The following is a 23,137-nucleotide window of genomic DNA, read 5'->3' as shown; positions in this document are numbered from 1 at the left end:
ATAAAAACTTCTTCCATAAGTTCCCTACCTCTAATCTCCCTATTTTCCCAACCCATCTTACATACTAGCTGTGGTGAACTTGAAGATGTCATTTAACATCTATAAGCCTCAATTTTCTAATCTGTAATGGAGATAATACTACTACTTGCTCTGATAGATTATTTTAAATACTTAATGAAAAAAGCTGTAAAGCGCTTAAACTACATGTGGATCAAATCAATACCTTATTTAAGAAGCCATGATTCTCTGTTGCCAACTACCGCAGACCCTGTTATCTTATCTGGCTTTTAAAGCCTTCCACAAACCACATTCCCACTCTCAGTAACAGAAACCTTCACCACAGTCAGACCTCTTTTCTGTTTGTCAAACATACCATTTTCATTCCCACTTCCCTGACTTTATTCCTCCTGTTTCCTCCACAAGGAATACCTTCTTTTTCTTCTCCTCTTCCAATCTAAATCTTCATTGCTCACTGCCAGTTAGGAAAGTATTTAGTAGTACACATACAATGTAATTAAGGTCTCATCAATAGGCATGGTAGTAGGAGGGTCTAAACTAAGAGATATTAAGGAAGGAGCCACAGGATGTGGTGAATGACTATATAGGGAAATGAAGTGTTGAAAAACAAAAACAAAAGAAAAGCAGGGTGATGGGGCGCCTGGGTGGCTCAGTGGGTTAAGGCCGCTGCCTTCGGCTCAGGTCATGATCCCAGCATCCTGGGATCGAGCCCCGCATCGGGCTCTCTGCTCAGCAGAGAGCCTGCTTCCTCCCTTCTCTCTCTGCCTGCCTCTCTGCCTACTTGTGATCTGTCAAATAAAAAAAAAAAAAAAAAAAATCTTAAAAAAAAAAAAAAGAAAAGCAGGGTGCCTGGGTGGCTCAGTCAGTTAAGCATCTGACTCTTGATCTCAGCTCAGTCTCAATCTCAGGGTCGTGAGTTCAAGCCCCGTGTTAGGTACCAGGAAAGCGAAGAGAAGAGAGGAGAAGAAAGAAGAGAAAAGCAAAGCAACAGTGGTAAGATAAAATGTTGATTTTAAAACATTTTTAAGGCTATATATGATGTATAGATACAGGAAAAACTTTTTCTTTGGTTTATAGCAGGGCATTCAGGGAACAAAGGATGAAGATAACGTGTATATGATTTTTCAGTGGTTGTTGTACAGGCAATACCAACGGGGAGATACGACATAACAGAAGGAAGATATTTTTGTATTTTAAGAGGGAGAAGATAAAGTAGCCAAAAAGTTAAGGACAGTAAAAGAATACAAAAAAGAGTACAGACGGACAGCCAAAAGAGATGTTGCTACTAAGGGGATGGAGATGGTCAGCAAGATTAAAAGAAGCTAAGGTAGCAAGATAATAAATGGTAAAAGGGCTGGCACAGGTGCAACAAATCAGAGCTACAAATGAAAACTAAAAGAAGTTGGAGTTCATGTAACTAGAAGATCATCAGTGAATTATGAGCAAATGGTCTCAATGGAATGATCAGGATGAAGACCAGAATATTAAAAAACAAACAAACAAACAAACCTTAAAGCTATTAGTAAAGAAATGAAAGCACTGGAAATGAACCATCTCACCTATACTTTAAGACTTTGAAAACAATTACATTGACGTTTGGTTGCATACATAGATATTTTTAAAAAACCATTTAGAGAAATACTGACAAGATGACATGCTCACCTCATGGTGTATTCGCTGATAAACTTTTTGTTCATTGTCTAATACTACAAAAGATTCAGAGGGTGCCGCATCCCCATTGAAAATGAAGCTTAAATCCCCTCGTTGGCACTTCATGTCAGTAAAGTCTATGAGAGTAGTGTCAAGCCTGTGAAAGACGGATAGATGAGAAACCTGACAAATAAAATTTTGATAAAACTCTATGATAATTAAACAAGCTTTGTTGCTTGTTTAATTGATGTTAACACCATATTTCAAAGTCAAACTTATAGTAAAAAGCTAAAGTATTTTATTTAAAAACACTGAAAGAATATTTAAATGTATATTCCATTTTTCCTATGTTTCATTTCCTGAATATATACTTTATTATTCCAACAAGAAAAAGATTGTTTCCACATTGTTCACAAATATTTCCATAACTATACCTTGTTCCCTACCATTGCTCTTGCTGCAGCTACTCCATAAAAGTTACTTCAACTGTGAAGGGAATTAATGGAAAGCAGACTTGTCTAACATTCTTTGATCCCAACAAGACCATGTTGCTAGTTCATGAGAGTATATAGGAAGGGCACATACAGCAATAGATGGACCACATTCTCAGATTAAGGACTATGTGTCCAGTCTTGCTCTTTTGATCTACAGCTATGCCTTAGGCCTAGCCATCTAATACCAAACCTGGCTTCATTCTTCAACTAGATAAATCATTTAACTTATTCCAAATTCTTGTCCTTTCTGTTCCACTTCCCAGGTTCAGATCAGCAGTCTCTTTCCCATCATCACAGCCTAAAAACCTTATGGATCATTTATGTGCCAAAGAGTCATGGACTCACAAACTTGTGTATTTATCGTACTCCTTGGTAACTAAGACCTGGCATGGTCTAGGCCCAATGGATTGGTCTCAAATAAATCACACAAACCACGGTTTGTTGAAATTCGGGAATATACTAGAAAGGAAAAGTTCACAAGCCCCCCAAAGTGCTTCAGTCTTTCAGAAGGCTTTGTAGATCACATTAGGATCTCTCTTACTGGCTACTTAAAACACAGTACTTAATCTAAAAAATGGGTTGACACAGCTGTTAAGAGCTGCTGATTATACCCTAGCTACTGAGTTTCTAAGAATTCATTACTTCATTTAAGTTATTCAATTCTCATTCCAGGCAAAGGAAATAAGCATTCTTGTTTTCCCTACACAGAAAAATCTGACAACTGGAATATATCTTAGATGCTGCTTCAAAAGAGTAACTGTGGTTACCTATAAATTTATCAATAAAACTACTACCTTTTAAAAGTAAAGGTGATACTATTAATAATTTTGCTAGGATAACAGGGAGGAACCAAGAGCAAAGAGGGAAGTCTGGTTACCTTATATACAAGGGTCTCCTTTCTAAACCATATAAAATGTATACACCCCCACAGAATAAAATCAAGAAACCCTAAAAAAAAAAAAAGCAAGTCACAAACTTCTGAAGGGGTGAATCCTGCCTGCTGCTTTATTGCTGAATTCTAGCTCCTGGTCCACCTCCAGGGGCCTGCTACTGTACTACTAGTGCCTGTACTACTAAATATACCCTGTTACTACCTATATATATGGCATAAGAGAAAATAATGACAGCAAAAGAGGCTCATCCCCTACCTCTGTAAGATGTAAGCTACTGATAATATCAAAAAGGAAAAGATCAAGGGCACCTGGGTGGCTCAGTGGGTTAAGCCTCTGCCTTCAGCTCAGGTCATGATCCCAGGGTTCTGGGATTGAGTCCCGCTCATCGGGCTCTCTGCTCAGCGGGCTCTTTGCTCAGTGGGAAGTCTGCTTCCCCTCACACACACCCCCCCCCTCAGCCCCCGCCTGCCTCTCTGCCTACTTGTGATCTCTGTCAAGTAAATAAATAAAATCTTAAAAAAAAAAAAAAAAAGGAAAAGATCTTTTTATTTAAGTGGTCTATTTGGACTTCAAACTTCAGCTACCAGGAACTCCACACCCCACATAAAAGAGGGAATGAAACAGAACAATCTCCTGCTTCCATTTCCTTCTTGCCTATACTGGATAAAAGTAGTAGTGGGTTGGAAGGAATGGAGATACGAGGAGGGGATAGAGATGAGAACAGTGAGGGAAGAGATGCACAGAGAGAAACAGGAAGACACAGACAGACAGACATGGTGACATTTGAAACCCTAGATCTAGCCATACCTAAAATCACTCATAGCCAATTTTTATTTGTGTTTTTATAATTTGCAATTACAAGGAGACTGCCCAGTACCTTTTCTGGAATATCCCTGACATACCAGATGGCCTACTGTATTACACATGCCTCATAAGGATATAATTACCATGATGGCATTTTAATGTATTAACTATTCCTTGCTTTAAACGTTTGAGTCTAAATATTTTTAATTTTTGCCATGTGATTAGCCATGAAAAAAAATTATATAACTGCAAAAATCTGAATAGAAAATGTTAAAAAAAAAACAGGAAACATTCTTTTTGAGATAAAAGCTTGAAAAATGCCAAGTAACAATGAAAAAGAATATAGAGCCTTCTCTTGAGACAGGAAAAGCCTGAAAATAGGCAAAGTTTGGCCTGATCATTTCAGTCAGTGGTTACAGAATGCCTCATAATTATTAACAGTGAAATGTTTACTAATATTCTCAATAATAAAGTTACTCATACTTTCCTATTTCCACTAAAGTATTCATTTCTCCTTGACACCAGAGAAGATATTTTAAATGATCACATGGTTGTCATGAAACACAAGTAAACTTTAAAGATTTCTTTGAACATAGTTTAAAATTCAGTTTCATTTGAAGTGATGTTAAAAAAAAAATCTATCTCATGATGTTTACATTTGAAAGTTATTTAATCTTAATGGGTTTTTTTTTATTAGGTTCCTCTCATCTATGCAAAAAAACCCCTTTGTCATACATCCTAAAACCCAGCCTCTCCATTAATCTGGTAAACTTGGTAATGAGAGCTTTAGAACCTATCACATATCTCCTTTATCCTCAGTTGGTTGTAAGCCCCAGGTGTGGGCATCTTGATAAATTATAGTAGCTTCCTCTTACTTTATATTACTCTATACTCTCTGACACAATTATTTTATTGTCTTTATTTATTATGTAATATGCATATCATTTACTTATAAAATCATATATAAATGTGAAATAATTTTTTTAAAGAAGCTCCTTTCATCCTACATTTAAGACTCAGAACTAAAACTAACCTTTTTAAAAGTAGCATATGGAAAATAATAATGTTCTCCCAAATTATCTACTACCTTTGGTAAGCACCTAAACATTGTTAAAATGATGAATAATTTTTGATAAAAATCATAATATAATGTTAATAGGCTGCTGAAATAAATCTACATCATTATCAAATCCTTTCCTAGTTTTTCTTCTATTTTTCTGTATTTTGCAAGGTTTCTATACGGACTATGAATTTAACATACCTAAGTACTTCCATAATTAGAAACATCTGAAGAGGTTGTTTTTAAAAACAAAAACCAGAAATTTCCACCTTAATCAAATTCTACTGCTTGAGGACAATTACTGTAGAACTTATTTTCAACTAAAGATTATCTCTTCACTATAATTTAACATAACCCTTAACAAATCTCAGAGTTGACTTTCTAAAATTTCTACCTTGTGACATGGTGATAACAAATAGGAAGTCAAAGGTCCTGACCCAGCCATTAATTTACAATATGCTCTTATAAAAATCACTTCACCTCTCTAAATTTTCTCATCTATAAAATGAAAAGTTTTGGGGGCATGTGGGTGACTCAGTCATTAAGCTCTGCCTTCCACTCCTCCTCCCTCTCCCACTCCCCTGGCTTGTGTTTCCTCTCTTGCTGTGTCTCTCTCTGTCAGATAAATAAATAAAATCTTTAAAAATAGTAATACTAAAACAAAGAGTTTTTATGAGATAGTCTCAAGATATTTCCAGTTCTAGACCTTTACATGTCCAAATTAATATTCTGGAGACATGGAGAGACACAGATTTACAAAATTATTGACATATATATATATATTTTTTATAAATACACACACATATATATATAAAAGTTGGCATATTCATTAGTATTATATACATCTTACATATGTATAATTTATAAATAGACCTGTATTTTTTTAAAGATTTTATTTCATTTTTTGACAGAGACACAGTGAGAGAGGGAACACAAGCAAGGGGAGGGGGAAAGGGAAAAGCAGGCCTCCTGCTGAGCAGGGAGCCCAACGTGGGGCTCGATCCCAGGACCCCGGGATCATGACCCAAGCTAAAGGCAGATGCTTAACTACTGAACCATCCAGGCACCCCTAAATATACCTATATTAATATAAAGTTTAAGATATAAGGAATGATAAAAGTAAAATGAGTAAAATAAATACCATCAGACCCAAAAATCAATCTTAACTTTAAAAAGAAAAAGAAGAAAATTAAAATTAGCCTTAAAGTGTTCCCTAGAAGGAATAGATGATTAAATAGGTAATTAAATGGATAGGCAGAGGAGGGAGGGGTATGAGAGGGATTGAGAAAAAAGAACAAGAGTTGGGTATTCCTTATGTGTGTCCCTATTTCTTAAAAAGTCAGGATCAGAGAGATAACCACCTTAGATCTTCCCATTTTAAGATCTTCATGATCTTCACTCTGTTTGCCTCCTAGTTAGTCTGCAGTTGAATAGGAGTTAATACCTTTGATTTAGTCAAGATTTTATCTTTGGTTTCTTCTCTATACGATGTCTCAAATAAGATAACATATTGTGAATATATTACAGCATGTTTAAGTTATCAAATACTACATCCAAATGTAACCTATTAATATAGAAAGAAAACCTTCCTCTAAATCTCAATTTTTTGTTACTCAGAAAAATATCTAATCACCTTACCTGATATTGATACCTTGTTTGTATATTTTACATGCATCAGAAGGCAGAATTCGGGAAAGTAAAGGCACTGTATTTTTAAAAAGAAAAGATAAAAGATAACTACTTAGTTTTGAGACATTACAAATTTCTTAATTAGAAAAAGAGTAACTTAAACATTTTATTAATTCACTAAAATCATAATAATTTCCTTTAAAATAGTATTTTCCACTTAAAAATAATATATAAAGCAATTCTGAGCAACTTCAAAAATCTACTATTTAATTGGAATTGTTATATAGTTCACCACTCTGCCCACCTACCCACCCACAAACACACACATGAACAGCAGAGTCAATACAGTGTCACTCTTGGGTTCATATTGTAGGACATTATTACAGATGAGGAAACAGTGCCCTAGGACAACCAAACCATCCTGAATGGGTAACCTGATGAACCTGGATCCTTCCTGATCCTTTAAATATAACCTCATTAAATAGTAGAAAAGCAATGTGTATTTTAAAAACACAGACATTTTTAGAGCTAAATAGTCTAATTTGAGGTTGAATTACAAACATGTGATCTTGGTTACTTAAGCTCACTGCACCTTAGTTTCAAAATCTGTAAAATGGAATCATACATTTACCTACAGATTTCTATATCCAGTATTGTTCATATTCATATCACAAGCATATTCTGATATTTTTATTATTTATTAACTGCTATATTTACATTTTGGGAAATACAGTTATTCTTTGGATTAATAAATCTGCATACAGGCTATACTAAGCTACCACATACAAAAGAAGAAAAAACCAAAATGTGAAGTTCAAAATACTTGAAATCAAGATCACATCACATATACATATGTATATAAGAATATGTATGTACAAGATATACTACATGCATATTTTACAAAATTCAGCATTTTAAAAATGAATGATAAATCAACCTCAGTTAAAAAGAAACAAAAATTTCAGAGAAATTAAAGGCTAGTTTTTCAGTTAACTTTTTAAAAAGCATCATTATTTTCTAATTAACATAAAAGGTGTATTAATATATCAATGTCTTTTTTTAATTCTTAGAGGTCATATAATCCATGATTTTCAGCATTAAATATAGTTTTCTAGACATTTCTTTATACAAAAATAAGTTACTGCTCAAAGGGAATATCAACTAAGAGTGACCCTAGTCAGAGAATATAAGTCATTTTCTATTTTTTTTTTATTTTAGAGGTAGAATTTAATCATTCATCAGCTGCATATAACACCTAGCATTTATTACATCAAGTGCGCTCCTTAATACCCATCACCCAATTATCCCTTCCCCATACACAACCCCCTTCTAGCAACCCTCAACTTATTTCCTTGAGTTCAGTGTCTCTTACGATTTGCCTCCCTCTCAATTTTTATCTTATTTTTCCTTCCCTTCCCCTATGTTCATCTGTTTTGTTTCTTAAATTCCGTATATGAGTGAAATCATATGGTATGTGTCTTTCTCTAACTGACTAGTTTCACTTAGCACAATACCCTCCAGCAGGTCCATCCATGTCATTGCAAATGCCAAGGTTTCCTTCTTTTTGATGACTCAGTAATCATTATATGATAAAAATCTTTCCTCATATGAAACAACAGAAGTTGAGAATAGCAATAATAGCATTTATCTTATATAAATGATTAAAGCTCTTCTTTAATGCTCTTTAATCAAGATCCAGTTTTCCTGTCCTTAAGTGTTTAGTAAAGCGTGAAAAAGATAATTAAAGATAGTACCCTAATTTGTGAATTTAACTTAATTTATTGCATCTTTTGAAGTAGTATGGTAACCTATGGTAACAAAACAAAATTTAGAATTATGTATCAATACTTATTTATCAAAAATCAGAAACACAGGAACAGACAAGTACAGAGACAAAATAAATTGAGGAATTGAAAAGCAAAAGCTAATAAAAAGGGAAAAAGGAACATCATAGACAAAAAAAAAAAAAAAAGATTCCTGCTAGCTTTTAATACATTCCAAAAACAGGGCAATTTGCATTTTCCCAATTCTGTGATGACTTTTTTCCTCCCTCATATAAACTGAACAATCGAGGTCTCTTTATCTTAAGTTATCTCAGCATAATCTGAGAGTTTAACATAGCACTCCAAAGGTAGCATAATTCACTGAACTGAAAAAAGAAGAGTCTCTACATTTTAATTTTAGATTTGTTTTTCCTTTTCAATACTTCCTTTTGATTCAGGGTCTTTTCTGGTTCCATACAAATTTTAGGATTGTTTGTTCCAGCACTTTAAAAAATGCTCTTGGTATTTTAATCGGGATGGTGATGAAAGTATAAATTGCTCTGGGCGGCACAGATATTTTAACAATGTTTATTCTTACAATCCATGAGCATGGAATGTTTTTCCATCTTTTTGTATCTTCTTCTATTTCCTTCATGAGTGTTTTGTAGTTCCTAGATCCTTGTACTCTTTGGTTAGGTTTATTCCAAGGTATCTTATGGGTTTTGGTGCTATTGGTGCTACTATAAATGGAATCAATTTTCTAATTTCTCTTTCTACAGTTACATTGTTAGTGTATAGGAAAGCAACTGATTTCTATGCACTGACTTTGTATCCTGCCACATTACTGAATTGCTGTATGAGTTCTAGTAATTTGGAGATGGAATCTTTTGGGTTTTCCACATAAAGTATGATATCATCTGTGAAAAGAAAGAGTTTAACTTCTTCTTTGCCAATGTGAATACCTTTTATTTCTTTTTGCTGTCTGACTGCTGTTGCTAGGATGGGTATTAAGGAGGGCACAGACTGCATGGAGAGCCGGGTGTTATACGCAAACAATGAATCATGGAACACTACATCAAAAACTAATGAGGTACTGTACGGTGACTAACATAACATAATAAAAAAAAATGGTTTTCCTGTCATTTATGCCTTGATCTTAAGAATAGTTTCTAAACCTAGTATTTTCCATCTACAATACACAAATAATAGTCTCAAATACAGAATGGATACTCTGTAGATTATGAGATAAAGAAACTTTTAAAGATTAGTTTTTCTGTTTAAATGTGCTATATACACAAACCTAAATTTGAAGTCATGATTATTACAACGCTACAAATTATTTAATGTTTTGCAGTAGGTTTAAAAAGGGCTTCCTTCAAAAACATAGTTTCATTTCTTACACACCAAAATAAAAGTTTGCAATATCTGTGGTAGTTATTAACCTCATTTAAAAATGAAGACACTTGGGCAAGATACATGATTTGCCACATCAGATAGGAGCCAGTACTTCTGAGTCTGATTTAAAGTTTTTCTATACCTAAAAAACCTAAGCTGGAATAGTTTAGTTTACTTGCTAATAGCCAAGTCTGAAGCAATTTTCAGTCAAACACTAGATATAACAGTATGAGAAAGGGTGTGCATGCTCTACTACCTCTAATTAAACCTAATCCTGGATCTCAGTATTTCCTAACTTTCCCTTATTTCTGGGTTGCTCTTATTTTTTTTAATATCAGAGTTAAAAAAAATAAAGTGTCATATTTATGTAGCATTTTATGTTTGCAAAGGGAATTTATAAGTTCTTCCTTCTTTTTTTTTCTTTCTTTTTTTTTTTTTTTAAGTAGGCTCCATGCCCAAAACATGGGGCTTGAACTCACAACCCTGAGATCAAGAGCTATATGTTCTACCAACTAAGCCAGCCAGGTACCCCAGTATTAGGGGCTTTGACAATGCAGAGAAACACACCTAAATTCTAGAAAAAAGCTGATTAATCAAATCTAAAAATAGGGATTATCCTGCATTTTTTAAATCCAAAGTTTCTAAATTAAATATAGCCAGTGAGCTTAGTTTTTAGAATTACACATGATATCTAACCATTAGATGCTAGTAGTTTTGACAGAAATCAGTAAAATCCTTTATCAACAATAAAACAGATGTGCTGACTTTTTTGCATCAAAGTCAAGTTCCCCAAGAAGCAATACTTTCAATACCACAGTTGCTATGTCATAAATTTGATCATATAATATTTATAAAGTTTATAACTACAGATATATTTATAATTTCAGCAGTGCTTACATACATTTCTGTTTCTTCACATAACTGAAACATTACTTTTAAAATATTTTAAAACATTTTAAAAGATAAACTTTTTAGATAAACTATTTTAGAATTTAAACTACTAACAATTTCTTGAGAATCAGTTAAAGAGCCAATATACTCAAGGAACTACTTCAATATAAGATTGCCAAGCAGGGGCGCCTGGGTGACTCAGTGGGTTAAAGCTTCTGCCTTCGGCTCGGGTCATGATCCCAGGGTTCTGGGATCGAGCCCCACATCGGGCTCTCTGCTCAGCAGGGAGCCTGCTTCCTCATCTCTCTGCCTGCTTCTCTGCCTACTTGTGATCTCCTCTGTCAAATAAATAAATAAAATTTTTAAAAAAAGATTGCCAAGCAGGCCTGGGGTTTTTACAGATGGAAAAAAAAAGTGGGGGTAAAAAAAATAGTATTCAGGTTTTACACCAATCTGACTTGGAGTTCTTTTATTTTACAAAGCTACTACAAATCCCTTTTTCTCTCAGTGTTCTAAAACACCAGGACTCTGAATGTTATATAAAGCATAAAGGCAAGGTAGGTCTACAGTGTAAAAAAATCATGTGTGATTTTGATGGAGCCAAAACTAACCTAATAACCTAGAGTTGTAACAATGCTGGAAAAAAATGATTATATTAGAAATCAAAACTTTACATTTAGAGATAAAAAACACTATAAAAATTTTAATCATTCATGCTATACATTATTATATATTTGTTAAAATAAAGTACTTCCTCATGAACCAATGTGGAAATATGTCTATGATACATTATGTAAAAATGACAAATTGCATAACGATATAATGGCATGATCCTATTAAAAAATAATTCTGAGGATAAATATACATATATGTATTCATTTGTGTGTATATATACATGCACACATACACCTGTATTAATTTTGAAAAGGGTTTGAAAGCATTCACGTGAACAGTAACAGTGACTTTTATGGTTGTCAATATCTGATTAGTTTGATGATGATTTGGGGGATATATATCACTAAGCATTCAAATACCTTTGTATCATAGAAATTAATTGAAATGCTTTAAAAAAAAACATATGTAGGCTCATTATATCCAAGCCTACATACAAATTAAATTGCTTTTAAATCTTCAAAAAACAACCCAAATTTAGTTGTTTTAGTAGTTGCTTAACTAGTAAAGGTCACTAGCATCAAATTCCTATTTAGACATGAAGGTTTTCTCCCTAAATGGACTGAGGTTTAAAATGCGGATGAGGGAAACTTACCTTGCCAAGATAAATCATTAAATGACTGCAAAATATCTAGGGATTAAGATCTTATAAATAATTGAAACAGTGAGCAACCAAACAGTATGTTAAACAAGTAGCTATAAAGTATACAATAAAAGTGGCAAAAATGACTGAAAGATGACAAAATATACAAAATCATAATGTTAACTGAATTCTTCTCATTCAGGGATCTAAGTACTATATTTCAATTTCCTTAAATTCAGTAATTTAATAATCCTATAATTATTCTCTTCCCTTTGAGAATTCCTTATATTTATTACAATATTCAAACCTTCATTTTGTTTAAAAGAAAAGACAATTTTCAACCTTAAAAATAAGATTTTTGAAAGTTTTTTTAAGTTGATTTAATTTTCTTTCAGTGTTCCAAAATTCATTGTTTATGCACCATACCCGAGATTTTTGAAAGTTATTATTTAGGTTGGGATAATTAAGTATTACTGTATGGCTTTACTAGCATTACATTCAATGTAATGAAAAATATTTAATTTTCCTTAAGGCAAGTACCAAATTTGCTAACATTTCCACAGAATAGTTATTTTTGCACTTGCATTTCTGCATGTGTACATATTTTACAGTGAAACACAGCACACTCTTACCCCAGCTTTGAAAATCCCAGTGAAGTTCCAGATAAAAGTCACCTAGCTGAGAAACAAAATACAAATAATTACTGAATGCATCTTAGTTTAACAGCTCTTATATCTACTGAATATTTTGTTTGTTTTTTTTTTTCAATCTATAATCATAAAAGGTCTAGACACAGGAATAGAAAGTAGTTTCAATTTCTGGAATTGGAAGAAAAAATATGGTTAAATCACAAAATAAAACATTACAATAGTACACATTATTATACTTATCTACAGAGGAAAATATGCACCAACTGTACATTCTACAAGAATATTTTAACCACAATGAAGCATATCTGAAACTGACAGGCATTTAAATTGGTATCAACAGTGTTGGGAGAGGCAAGATGGCAGAGAAGAAGCAGACTGAAATGACATCAGATCCCAGGAGTTAAGCTAGATAGGTATCAAAACATTCTGAATACCTACAAACTTAACAGGAGATAGAAGAAAAGAAGAGCAGCAACTCTAGGAACAGAAAACCCACCACTTTCTGAAAGGTAGGACGTGCAGAGAAGTGAATCTAAAGCAACGGGAAAACAGACCGTGGGGGGAGGGGCCGGCTCCCGGCAAGTGGCAGAGCAGTGCACAAAATCATAACTTTCAGAAGTCTGCTCCACTGAGGGACATCGCTCCAGAGGTTAAGTAGGGGTGAAGCCCTCAGGGAGACAGTGTGGTCTCAGGTCCTGTGGGGTCACAGAAAGATTGGGGGTGTCTGAGTGTGGCAGAGCTGTAGGGTATCGGGTCGGGGAAGCCCACTACAGAGACAGAGCGGAAGAGTGAGCGTTTAGATCAGGGTTACCTTAAACCGGGATCCAAGGCACAGTCAGACCACTGCTCTTCCAGCAGGTACCCCATAAGCGGCAGATCAAGGGAGACTCACCTTCCTCCTCCAGGAGGAGCAGTGCAGCAGTTATCTGCTGGGTTTGGAGACTCCAAATGGGGTCTCTAGATAAGAGTTTTGAGAGTTTCTACCTCCAAACAGATAGAAACACTTGGTCACAGGCCAGATGAGCTTGGAGTGCGGCCAGAGACCAGAGAGACAGGAGAGACTGACTGCTCATCTCTGAGGGCTCACTGTGGAGTGAGGCCCCCAGCTCTCAGCTCCTACGGGCGGGAAACTGGGAGACCGCCATTTTCATTCCCGTTCTCCAAAGCAGTACGGGAAGCATTCAGGAAACAAAAGCTCCAAGAGCGAACCCGGGATTACTTAGCCTGGTCCCTGGCAAGGGTGGTGCAATTCTGCCTAGGGCAAAGGCATTTGAGAATCACTGCAACAGGTCCCTCCCGCAAAAGATCAGCAAGAACATCCAACCAAGACCAAGCTCACCAATCAAGGAGAAGAGCGGAACTCCAGAGCTAGGGGAAAGCAACGCATACAATTCATGGCTTTTTCCCCAAGATCCTTTAGTCTTGCAAAGTTAAATTTTTTTAATTTTATTTTTTCTTATTCTATTTTTTTAACTTTTCCTCTTTCTTCTTTTAACTGTTTTAACTAGTTTATCTTAACAATACCTTTCTAAAAAAACAAAAATCGTTTTAAACCTTCATTGCTATAGTCGTATTTTATCCTTTCATTGTATTTAACCTTATCTTTTGTATACATATAGGGGTTTTTTTTCCTAAAAAATTTTGGGATACAATTTCTTCAAATAGATCAAAATATACCCTAAACTAGCACATGGCTTTGTTCTAGTCTCCAGACTAAGCACATTCCCTCCTCTTTTTTTTTTTTTCAACCAACTTATCTTACCAATTCCTTTTTTAGAATCTTTTTTTAAATTTTTTTCTTCACAGTCACACTCCATCCTTTCATTGTGTTTACCCTTATTTTTGTGTATATATATATAAATTTTTCTTTCTTTAAAATTTTGGGAGGTAGGTTCTTCTAAGAGACCAATATACACCCAAAATCAAGTGAGTGGCTCTGTTCTATTCACCAGTCTAGTGTGTGTGTGTGTGTGTGTGTGTGTGTATATGTATATATATATATATATATACACATATATATGTGTGTGTATATATATATAAATATTTTATTACTTATTTTTTGTTTTTATTTCCTTTTTCTCCCTTCTTCTCCCCCCAGTTTTGGATCTCTTCTGGTTTGGTTAGCGTACATTTTTCTGCGGTCTTTGCCACCCTTTTGGCATTTTATAAACTCATTCATATATCCTTATCTGGATAAAATGACAAGGTGGAAAAACTCACCACAAAAAAGAGAACAAGAGGCAGTGTCAATGGCTAAGGACCTAATCAACACAGACATTGGTAATATGTCAGAACGAGAGTTCAGAACTACATTTCTCAAGATGCTAGCTGGGCTCGAAAAAGCTATGGAAGATATTAGAGAAACCCTTTCTGGAGAAAAAGAACTAAAATCTAACCAAATTGAAATTTAAAAAAGCTATTAATGAGGTTCAATCAAAACTGGAGGCTCTTACTGCTAGAATAAATGAGGCAGAACAGAGAATTAGTGATATAGAAGAACACAAAATGGAGAATAAAGAAGCTGAGCAAAAGAGAGACAAGCAAATACTGGACCACGAAAGAAGAATCTGAGAGATAATTGGTACCTTAAGATGAAACAACATTAAAATAATTGGGATTACAGAAGAAGAAGAAAGAGAGAGGGGGGCAGAAGGTATATTGGAGCGAATTATAGTAGAGAATTTCCCCAATATGGCAAAAGGAACAAGCATCAAAATGCACGGGGCAAAGAGAACCCCCCTCAAAATCAATAAAATAGGTCTACACCCCGTCATCTAATAGTGAAACTTACAAGTCTTAGTGACAAAGAGAAAATCGTGAAAGCAGCTCGAGACAAGAAGTCTGTAACATACAATGGTAGATATATTAGACTGGCAGCAGACTTATCCACAGAGACCTGGCAGGCCAGAAAGAACTGGCATGATATATTCAGAGCACTAAATGAGAAAAATATGCAGCCAAGAATACTATATCCAGCTAGACTATCAATGAAAATAGAAGGAGAGATAAAAAACGTCCAGGACAAACAAAAATTTAAAAAGAATTTGCAAACACCAAACCAGCCCTACAGGAAATATTGAAAGGGGTCTTCTAAGCAAAGAGAGAGCCTAGAAGTAGCAGAACAGAAAGGAACAGAGACAATATACAGTAACAGTCACCTTACAGGCAATACAATGGCACTAAATTCTATCTTTCGATAGTTACCCTGAATGTAAATGGGCTAAATGCCCCAATCAAAAGACACAGGGTATCAGAATGGATAAAAACAAAACTCATTTATATGCTGTCTACAAGAAACTCATTTTAGACCCAAAGACACCTCCAGATTTAAAGTGAGGGGGTGGAAAACAATTAACCATGCTAATGGACATCAAAAGAAAGCTGGGGTGGCAATCCTAGTATCAGAGAAACTAGATTTTAAACCAAAGACTATAAGAGATGAGGAAGGACACTATATCATACTTAAAGGATCTATCCAACAAGAAGATCTAACCATTTTAAATATCTATGCCCCAAACATGGGAGCAGTCAACTATATAAACCAATTAATAACAAAATCAAAGAAACACATCGACAATAATACAATAATAGTAGAGGACTTTAACACTCCCCTCACTGAAACAGACAGATGTTCTAAGCAAAAGATCAACAACCGAACATCTTTAAATGACACAATGGACCAGAAGGACATCACAGATATATTTAGAACATTCCATCCCAAAGCAACAGAATACACATTCTTCTCAGGTGCATATTCTCCAGAATAGATCACATTCTCCAGAATAGATCACATCCTGGGTCACAAATCAGGTCTCCACTGGTACCAAAAGATTGAGATCATTCCCTGCATACTTTCAGACCACAATGCTTTGAAACCAGAACTCAATCACAAGAGAAAAGTGGTAATGAACTCAAAACACATGGAGGTTAAAGAACATCCTACTAAGGAATGAATGGGTCAACCAGGAAATTAAAGAAAAATTGAAAAAATTCATGGAAACAAATGAAAATGAAAACACAACTCTTCAAAATCTGTGGGGCATAGCAAAGGTGGTCCTGAGAGGAAAGTATATAGCGATACAACCCTTTCTCAAGAAACAAGAAAGGTCTCAAGTACACAACCTAACCCTACACCTAAAGGGGCTGGAGAAAGAACAGCAAAGAAAGCCTAAACCCAGCAGGAGAAAAGAAATAATAAAGATCAGAAAAGAAATTAATGAAATAGAAACAAACAAAAAAACCACAATAGAACAGATGAGCAAAACTAGGAGCTGGTTCTTTGAAAGAATTAATAAGATTGATAAATGCTCAGCCAGACTTATCAAAAAGAAAAGAGAAAGGACCCAAATTAATAAAATCATGAATGGAAGAGGAGAGATCACAACCAACACCAAAGAAATACAAACAATTATAAGAACATATTACAAGCAACTGTACGCCAGCAAAGTTGACAATCTGGAAGAAATGGGTGCACTCCTAGAGACATATAAACTATCAAAACTGAACCAGGAAGAAATAGAAAACCTGAACAGAACCACAACCAGTAAGGAGATTGAAGAAGTCATCAAAAATCTGCCAAAAAAAAAAAAAAAAAAAAAGGACCCAGGGCCAGATGGCTTTCCAGGGGAATTTTACCAAACATTTAAAGAAGAAACTGTTTCCTGAAACTGTTCCAAAGAATAGTAATGGAAGGAAAACTTCCAAACTCATTTTATGAGGCCAGCATTACCTTGATGCCAAAACCAGAAAAAGACCCCACCAAAAAGGAGAATTACAGACCAATATCCTTGATGAACAAAGATGCGAAAATTCTCACCAAAATACTAGCCAATAAGATCCAATAGTACATTAAAAGGATTATTCACCATGACCAAGTGGGATTTATTCCAGGGCTGCAAGGTTGCTTCAACATCCGCAAATCAATCAATGTGATACAATACATTAATAAAAGAAAGAACAAGAACCATATGATACTCTCAATAGATGCTGAAAAAGCATCTGACAAAGTACAGCATCCCTTCCTGATCAAAACTCTTCAAAGTGTAGGGATAGAGGGTACATACCTCAATATCACCAAAGCCATCTATGAAAAACCCACCGCAAATATCGTTCTCAATGGAGAAAAACTGAAAGCTTTTCTGCTAAGGTCAGGAACATGGCAGGGATGTCCATTATCACCACCACTATTCAACATAGTACTAGAAGTCTGAGCCTCAGCAATCAGACAACAAAAAGAAATTAAAGGCATCCAAATCGGCAAAGAAGTCATCAAACTCTCACTCTTTGCAGATGATATGATACTATATGTGGAAAGCCCAAAAGACTCTACTCCAAATCTGCTAGAACTTGTACAGGAATTCAGTAAAGTGTCAGGATATAAAATCAATGCACAGAAATCAGTTGCATTTCTTTACACCAACATCAGGACAGAAGAGAGAAATTGAGGAGTCAATCCCATTTACAATTGCACCCAAAACCATAAGATACCTAGGAATAAACCTAACCAAAGAGGCAAAGAATCTATACTCAGAAAACTATGAAGTACTCATGAAAGAAATTGAGGAAGACACAAAGAAATGGAAAAATGTTCCATGCTCCTGGATTGGAAGAACAAATATTGTGAAAATGTCTATGCTACCTAAAGCAATCTACACATTCAATGCAATCCCTATCAAAATCCCATCCATTTTTTTCAAAGAAATGGAACAAATAACCCTAAAATTTATATGGAACCAGAAAAGACCTCGAATAGCCAAAGGAATACTGAAAAAGAAAGCCAAAGTTGGTGGCATCACAATTCCAGACTTCAAGTTCTATTACAAAGCTGTCGTCTTCAAGACAGTATGGTACTGGCACAAAAACAGACACACAGATCAATGAAATAGAATAGAGAGCCCAGAAATAGACCCTCAACTCTATGTTCAACTAATCTTCGACAAAGCAGGAGAGAATGTCCAATGGAAAAAAGACAGTCTGTTCAACAAATGGTGTTGGGATAATTGGACAGCCACACGCAGAAGAATGAAACTAGACCATTTCCTTACAGCACACACAAAAATAACTCCACATGGATGAAAGACCTCAATGTGAGACAGAAATCCATCAAAATCCTTGAGGAGAACACAGGCAGCAACCTCTTCAACCTCAGCCACAGCAACTTCTTCCTAGGAACATCGCCAAAGGCAAGGAAGCAAGGGCAAAAATGAACTACTGGGATTTCATCAAGATCAAAAGCTTTTGCACAGCAAAGGAAACAGTTAACAAAACCAAAAGACAACTGACAGAATGGGAGAAGATATTTGCAAACGATGTATCAGATAAAGGGCTAGTACCAAAATCTGTAAAGAGCTTAGCAAACTCAACACCCAAAGAACAAATAATCCAATCAAGAAATGGGCAGAGGACATGAACAGACATTTCTGCAAAGAAGACATCCAGATGGCCTTCAGACACATTAGAAAGTGCTCCATAGGTGGGGCGCCTGGGTGGCTCAGTGGGTTAAGGCCTCTGCCTTTGGCTCAGGTCATGATCCCAGGGTCCTGGGATCGAGCCCCACATCGGGCTCTCTGCTCTGTGGAGAGCCTGCTTCCTCCTCTCTCTCCCTGCCTGCCTCTCTTGCCTACTTGTAATCTGTCTGTCAAATAAATAAATAAAATTAAAAAAAAAAAAAAGAAAGAAAGTGCTCCATATCACTCGGCATCAGGGAAATCCAAATCAAAACCACAATGAGATACCACCTCACACCAGTCAGAATGGCTAAAATTAACAAGTCAGGAAATGACAGACGCTGGTAAGGATGTGGAGAAAGGGGAACCCTCCTACACTGTTGATGGGAATGCAAGCTGGTGCAGCCACTCTGGAAAATAACATGGAGGTTCCTCAAAAAGTTGAAAATAGAGCTACCCTATGACCCAGCAATTGCACTACTGGGTATCTACCCTAAAGATACAAACGTAGTGATCTGAAGGGGCACGTGCACGCGAATGTTTATAGCAGCAATGTCCACAATAGCCAAACTATGGAAAGAACCTAGATGTCCATCAATAGATGAATGGATAAAGATGTGGTATATATATATACAATGGAATACTTTGCAGCCATCAAAAGAAATGAAATCTTGCTATTTGCAAAGAAACAAGTCAATTTGCTGAGCAAAATAAGTCAATCAGAGAAAGGCAATTATCATATGATCTCCCTGATATGAAGAATTTGAGAGGCAGAGTGGGGGCTTTGGGGGATAGGGAAGGAAAAAATGAAACAAGATGGGATTGGGAGGGAGACAAACCATAAGAGACTCTTAATCTTACAAAACAAACTGAGGGTTGCTGGGGGGAGGGGGAGTGTGGAGACGGTGGTTGGGTTATGGACATTGGGGAGGGTATGTGATATGGTGAGTGCTGTGAAGTATGCAGGACTAATGATTCACAGACCTGTACCCCTGGGGCAAATAATACATTATATGTTAATAAAAATAATTAATAAAAAATTGGTATCAATAAAGTCCATTTATCAGCATAACCAAAATAACAATAATAACTATAACTGTAAAAATAGCCAAACCTTTAGATGTTTTATGAAATAAACTTCCAAAATGACTATTTGTGCAGCCTCATAATGGACTAAGAAAATGACACTCTGAAATAGAAACTTTTTCTATAAAGTGGTAATACAAATTTACTAAATCTGAAATATGAAATTACATCATATGAGATGTTAAGTTTGTATTTCACAAATTAGAAGCTAGACAGCAAAGCCTATAACTGTTAAGGAAACTACTGTGATTAAATATTCTAAAAAAAATTTATCTCTTGAGATATAAAACCAAAAATAGCATACTTCAGAGGAGACACAGTTAACATGATAGGTCTATCTCTCACAGTTCTTTCAGACATCAAACATACAGTAGACAAAAAATAAGAGAAAACAAAGCTCTCTTCCTTTCTGTGCCAGCACATCCAGCTCTTACCATCAGGATGTAGGATAGACAAAAAGAGTTTTGTTATATAAAGAAAATGCTGTTCCTGGAGCAGATAGTGGCTTCAGTTCTTAGGGGATCTTCCAATCCAAAGGACAAAGGAAAATTATTGCCATTACTTATGAACTACCTCCTTTTTTCTTAGAGCTCTTATCTAATTCTTTGAAAACAGTAATTATTTATCTCCTTTCCTGGTTCAAAGTAAATGGTGCTTCCATAGGATTAAATTTATCCATTATAATCTGGGTATTTTGGTTTATCATTATTACTCAGTTCAAACAGGACTTTTACCATTTCTTGACTTGTAATAATCCAGAAATTACACTACATTTTAAAAATGCTTAAAAATACACTTACAATTTGCTCTTTAGTACAAGATTGGCAAAGAGATATAGCTTACCTCTTTTAGGGCTTTTAATAATCGAGGTCGTTTTTCTTCAACACTTTCCCTGGATTGCTGCTTAAGCTTCCTTAAAAGAGCTGTAACTGAAGTTTAAATTAAAATTTTTTTTAATTTAAAATAAATTTCACCATGCTAGATTGTCAATTACAGCTCAATTAAAAAAATTTATACAAAAAAAGCTTTTTTGCCTTGTTAGAAAACACCACTAGCTTACTATACAAAGACATAAACATAGACATTATAAATAAGTTGATAAGTTTAATAAAGCTGTTACAAACCCCAAACAAAATTGAAAAGAGATACCTTAACATGAACTTATATTCACACTAGTATTCCTAGTTTTTAATTATCAGTGAGGATTTACCTAAATGAGCCAAGATTAACCAATCTAAATCAGATGATGCAATGAATGTCCTGTTGTAACACTGATCTAAAAGATCTCTAAGACAGATCTCAAAAATCCCACTGGATATTACTTTTATAAAAATGTACTTATTTGTAATTAATACTGGGTGTATCTGTTCTTTTCTCCCTAGAAGTTGTACTCTCAAAGACCACCACATAGCAGAAAAAATACAAAACAAATCCTATTTTATCCGTGAAAAGAACTTCTGAATCTCTTAAAATCTGAAGCCCTCCATAGTCTTTTCTCAATAGTTCAGACGAGATTTAAACACATTGCCTAACTGCAAACTCCAGCTTTACTAATTATTAGCTATATGTAAATGGACAAGTTACTTAATATCCCTAAATTTCAGTTTCTTTTTTTCATTTGCCAAGTAAAAATTAAAGTGAAATCTACACAGAATTTCTGTAAAGGCTCAATATAAATTGCTTACTACTGTGACTGCAATTAAGTAAATATAATTTTTACCTATTAGAATAAAGGTCTAAAATTGACTAGCAAATATCAATCAGTCCCCAACATTTACTAAAATAAGGGAAAATATTAGACTTAAATCAAGTAAGCCTAACAAAAGATACGAAGATAGAAAGTATGCACTGGGGGAAAATATGTACATCACTACATGCTGACTTCCTCTTAGTCCTGACGTATTTTTCACATATATCTATATATCTGAATATACATATTCACATACATTTGAAAATACTATTATTTTTACTATTTTACAATATGCATTCTTATAAACTACTTAAAGCCTTATGTGGAATACAGAAGCAAAAGGTAAAAAAAAAGAAAAAGGAAAGAAGACTGTACTGAAAGCTTGAACCAGATTTGTTTTGTTTACAATGGCAAAATAGGAAAAAAACTAGAGAAAAATCTGAAAAATGGTGCAATCTATTCTTACCTTGAACCACACTTCTAACCATAACCCCACTGTATTTTAAAGAGTCAAAAATCAAAGAACAAATTTAAATTACTCATGGTCTTTTGGAACAACAGAAGAGGCTGAGATGAGCCCTAGAAACCAAGGTGTGCGACCACATCTCATCACATAGTCCTACAGCTAGCTTTGTGACGTAGGTCAATAGTTTCCAAATACAAGTCTACATTTCAGTGCCCAACTGCTCAAGTTCCCAGTGATATGCAGTAAAATGAATATTTTTTTCAATTTAAGGATTATTCTTTCTGCTATTTTTGGTTTCAAAATGTCTTTTTTTAATAAAATGGTGATCACAGCAAGAAAGCAATTATATTATCTTTTTTTAAAGTTTTTACACGCTAAAATGAAATGTTACCTACTCCACCTCAATCCTCAAATACAATTTTTTTCTGGCCTGTGAAATACAAATAGTCTGAGAACCAATGACCTGGATAATCATTAAAGTTCTTTCCAGATGTAAATTTATATGAATCTGGCTAACCTCATGTTTGTTTAACTTTAATATCAAAGCTTTATTAGCCAAATGTAGTAGAATTCTTTTTATAATTAATTAAAATGTTATAATTAAAATTTTATAATTAATTAAAATTTTATAATTTATAATAAACTCAAGGATCTTAATAAATCTTCCTTGCCTTTAAGGAAGGCAATTTGCCTTCAAATTCAAACAAACCTCTTTGAATGTAAGGAATAGAAAGAATTCAATTCATAAATAGAAAAGAAATCTTAATAAAAAGCAGAAGTTATATATTTTTCCCCAGGTAAATATATTGAAACTGACTGAACACATGTAGTAAATAACAATTACATTAAAATGGCCAAACATTATTTAAAAGATAGTGATAAAGAGATTTACATTACATTAAAAAATAACATCAACTCAAACTTTCTCATGGAAATGGAAACAAACA

At 34.7% G+C, this 23,137-nt stretch overlaps 1 protein-coding gene across 1 annotated transcript in view; it reads right to left on the bottom strand.

Moving 5' to 3' along the window:
- ANKRD13C (ankyrin repeat domain 13C) overlaps nucleotides 1-23,137 on the bottom strand; it is a 98,342-nt gene that overhangs the window by 36,524 nt on the left and 38,681 nt on the right. Inside the window, exons 4-7 of the mRNA XM_080800334.1 lie at nucleotides 20,878-20,963; nucleotides 12,485-12,530; nucleotides 6,558-6,624; nucleotides 1,681-1,825 (exon numbers count right to left, since the gene is read on the bottom strand). Coding sequence (XP_080656460.1) covers nucleotides 1,681-1,825; nucleotides 6,558-6,624; nucleotides 12,485-12,530; nucleotides 20,878-20,963 — 344 coding nt within the window. The remainder of the gene's footprint in view (nucleotides 1-1,680; nucleotides 1,826-6,557; nucleotides 6,625-12,484; nucleotides 12,531-20,877; nucleotides 20,964-23,137) is intronic.

Source organism: Martes martes (assembly GCF_963455335.1).
Source record: "Martes martes genome assembly, chromosome: 4".
Classification (NCBI taxonomy): domain Eukaryota; kingdom Metazoa; phylum Chordata; class Mammalia; order Carnivora; family Mustelidae; genus Martes; species Martes martes.
Note: the sequence above shows the minus strand (reverse complement) of the source record. Positions and strands in the feature narration are given on the sequence as shown.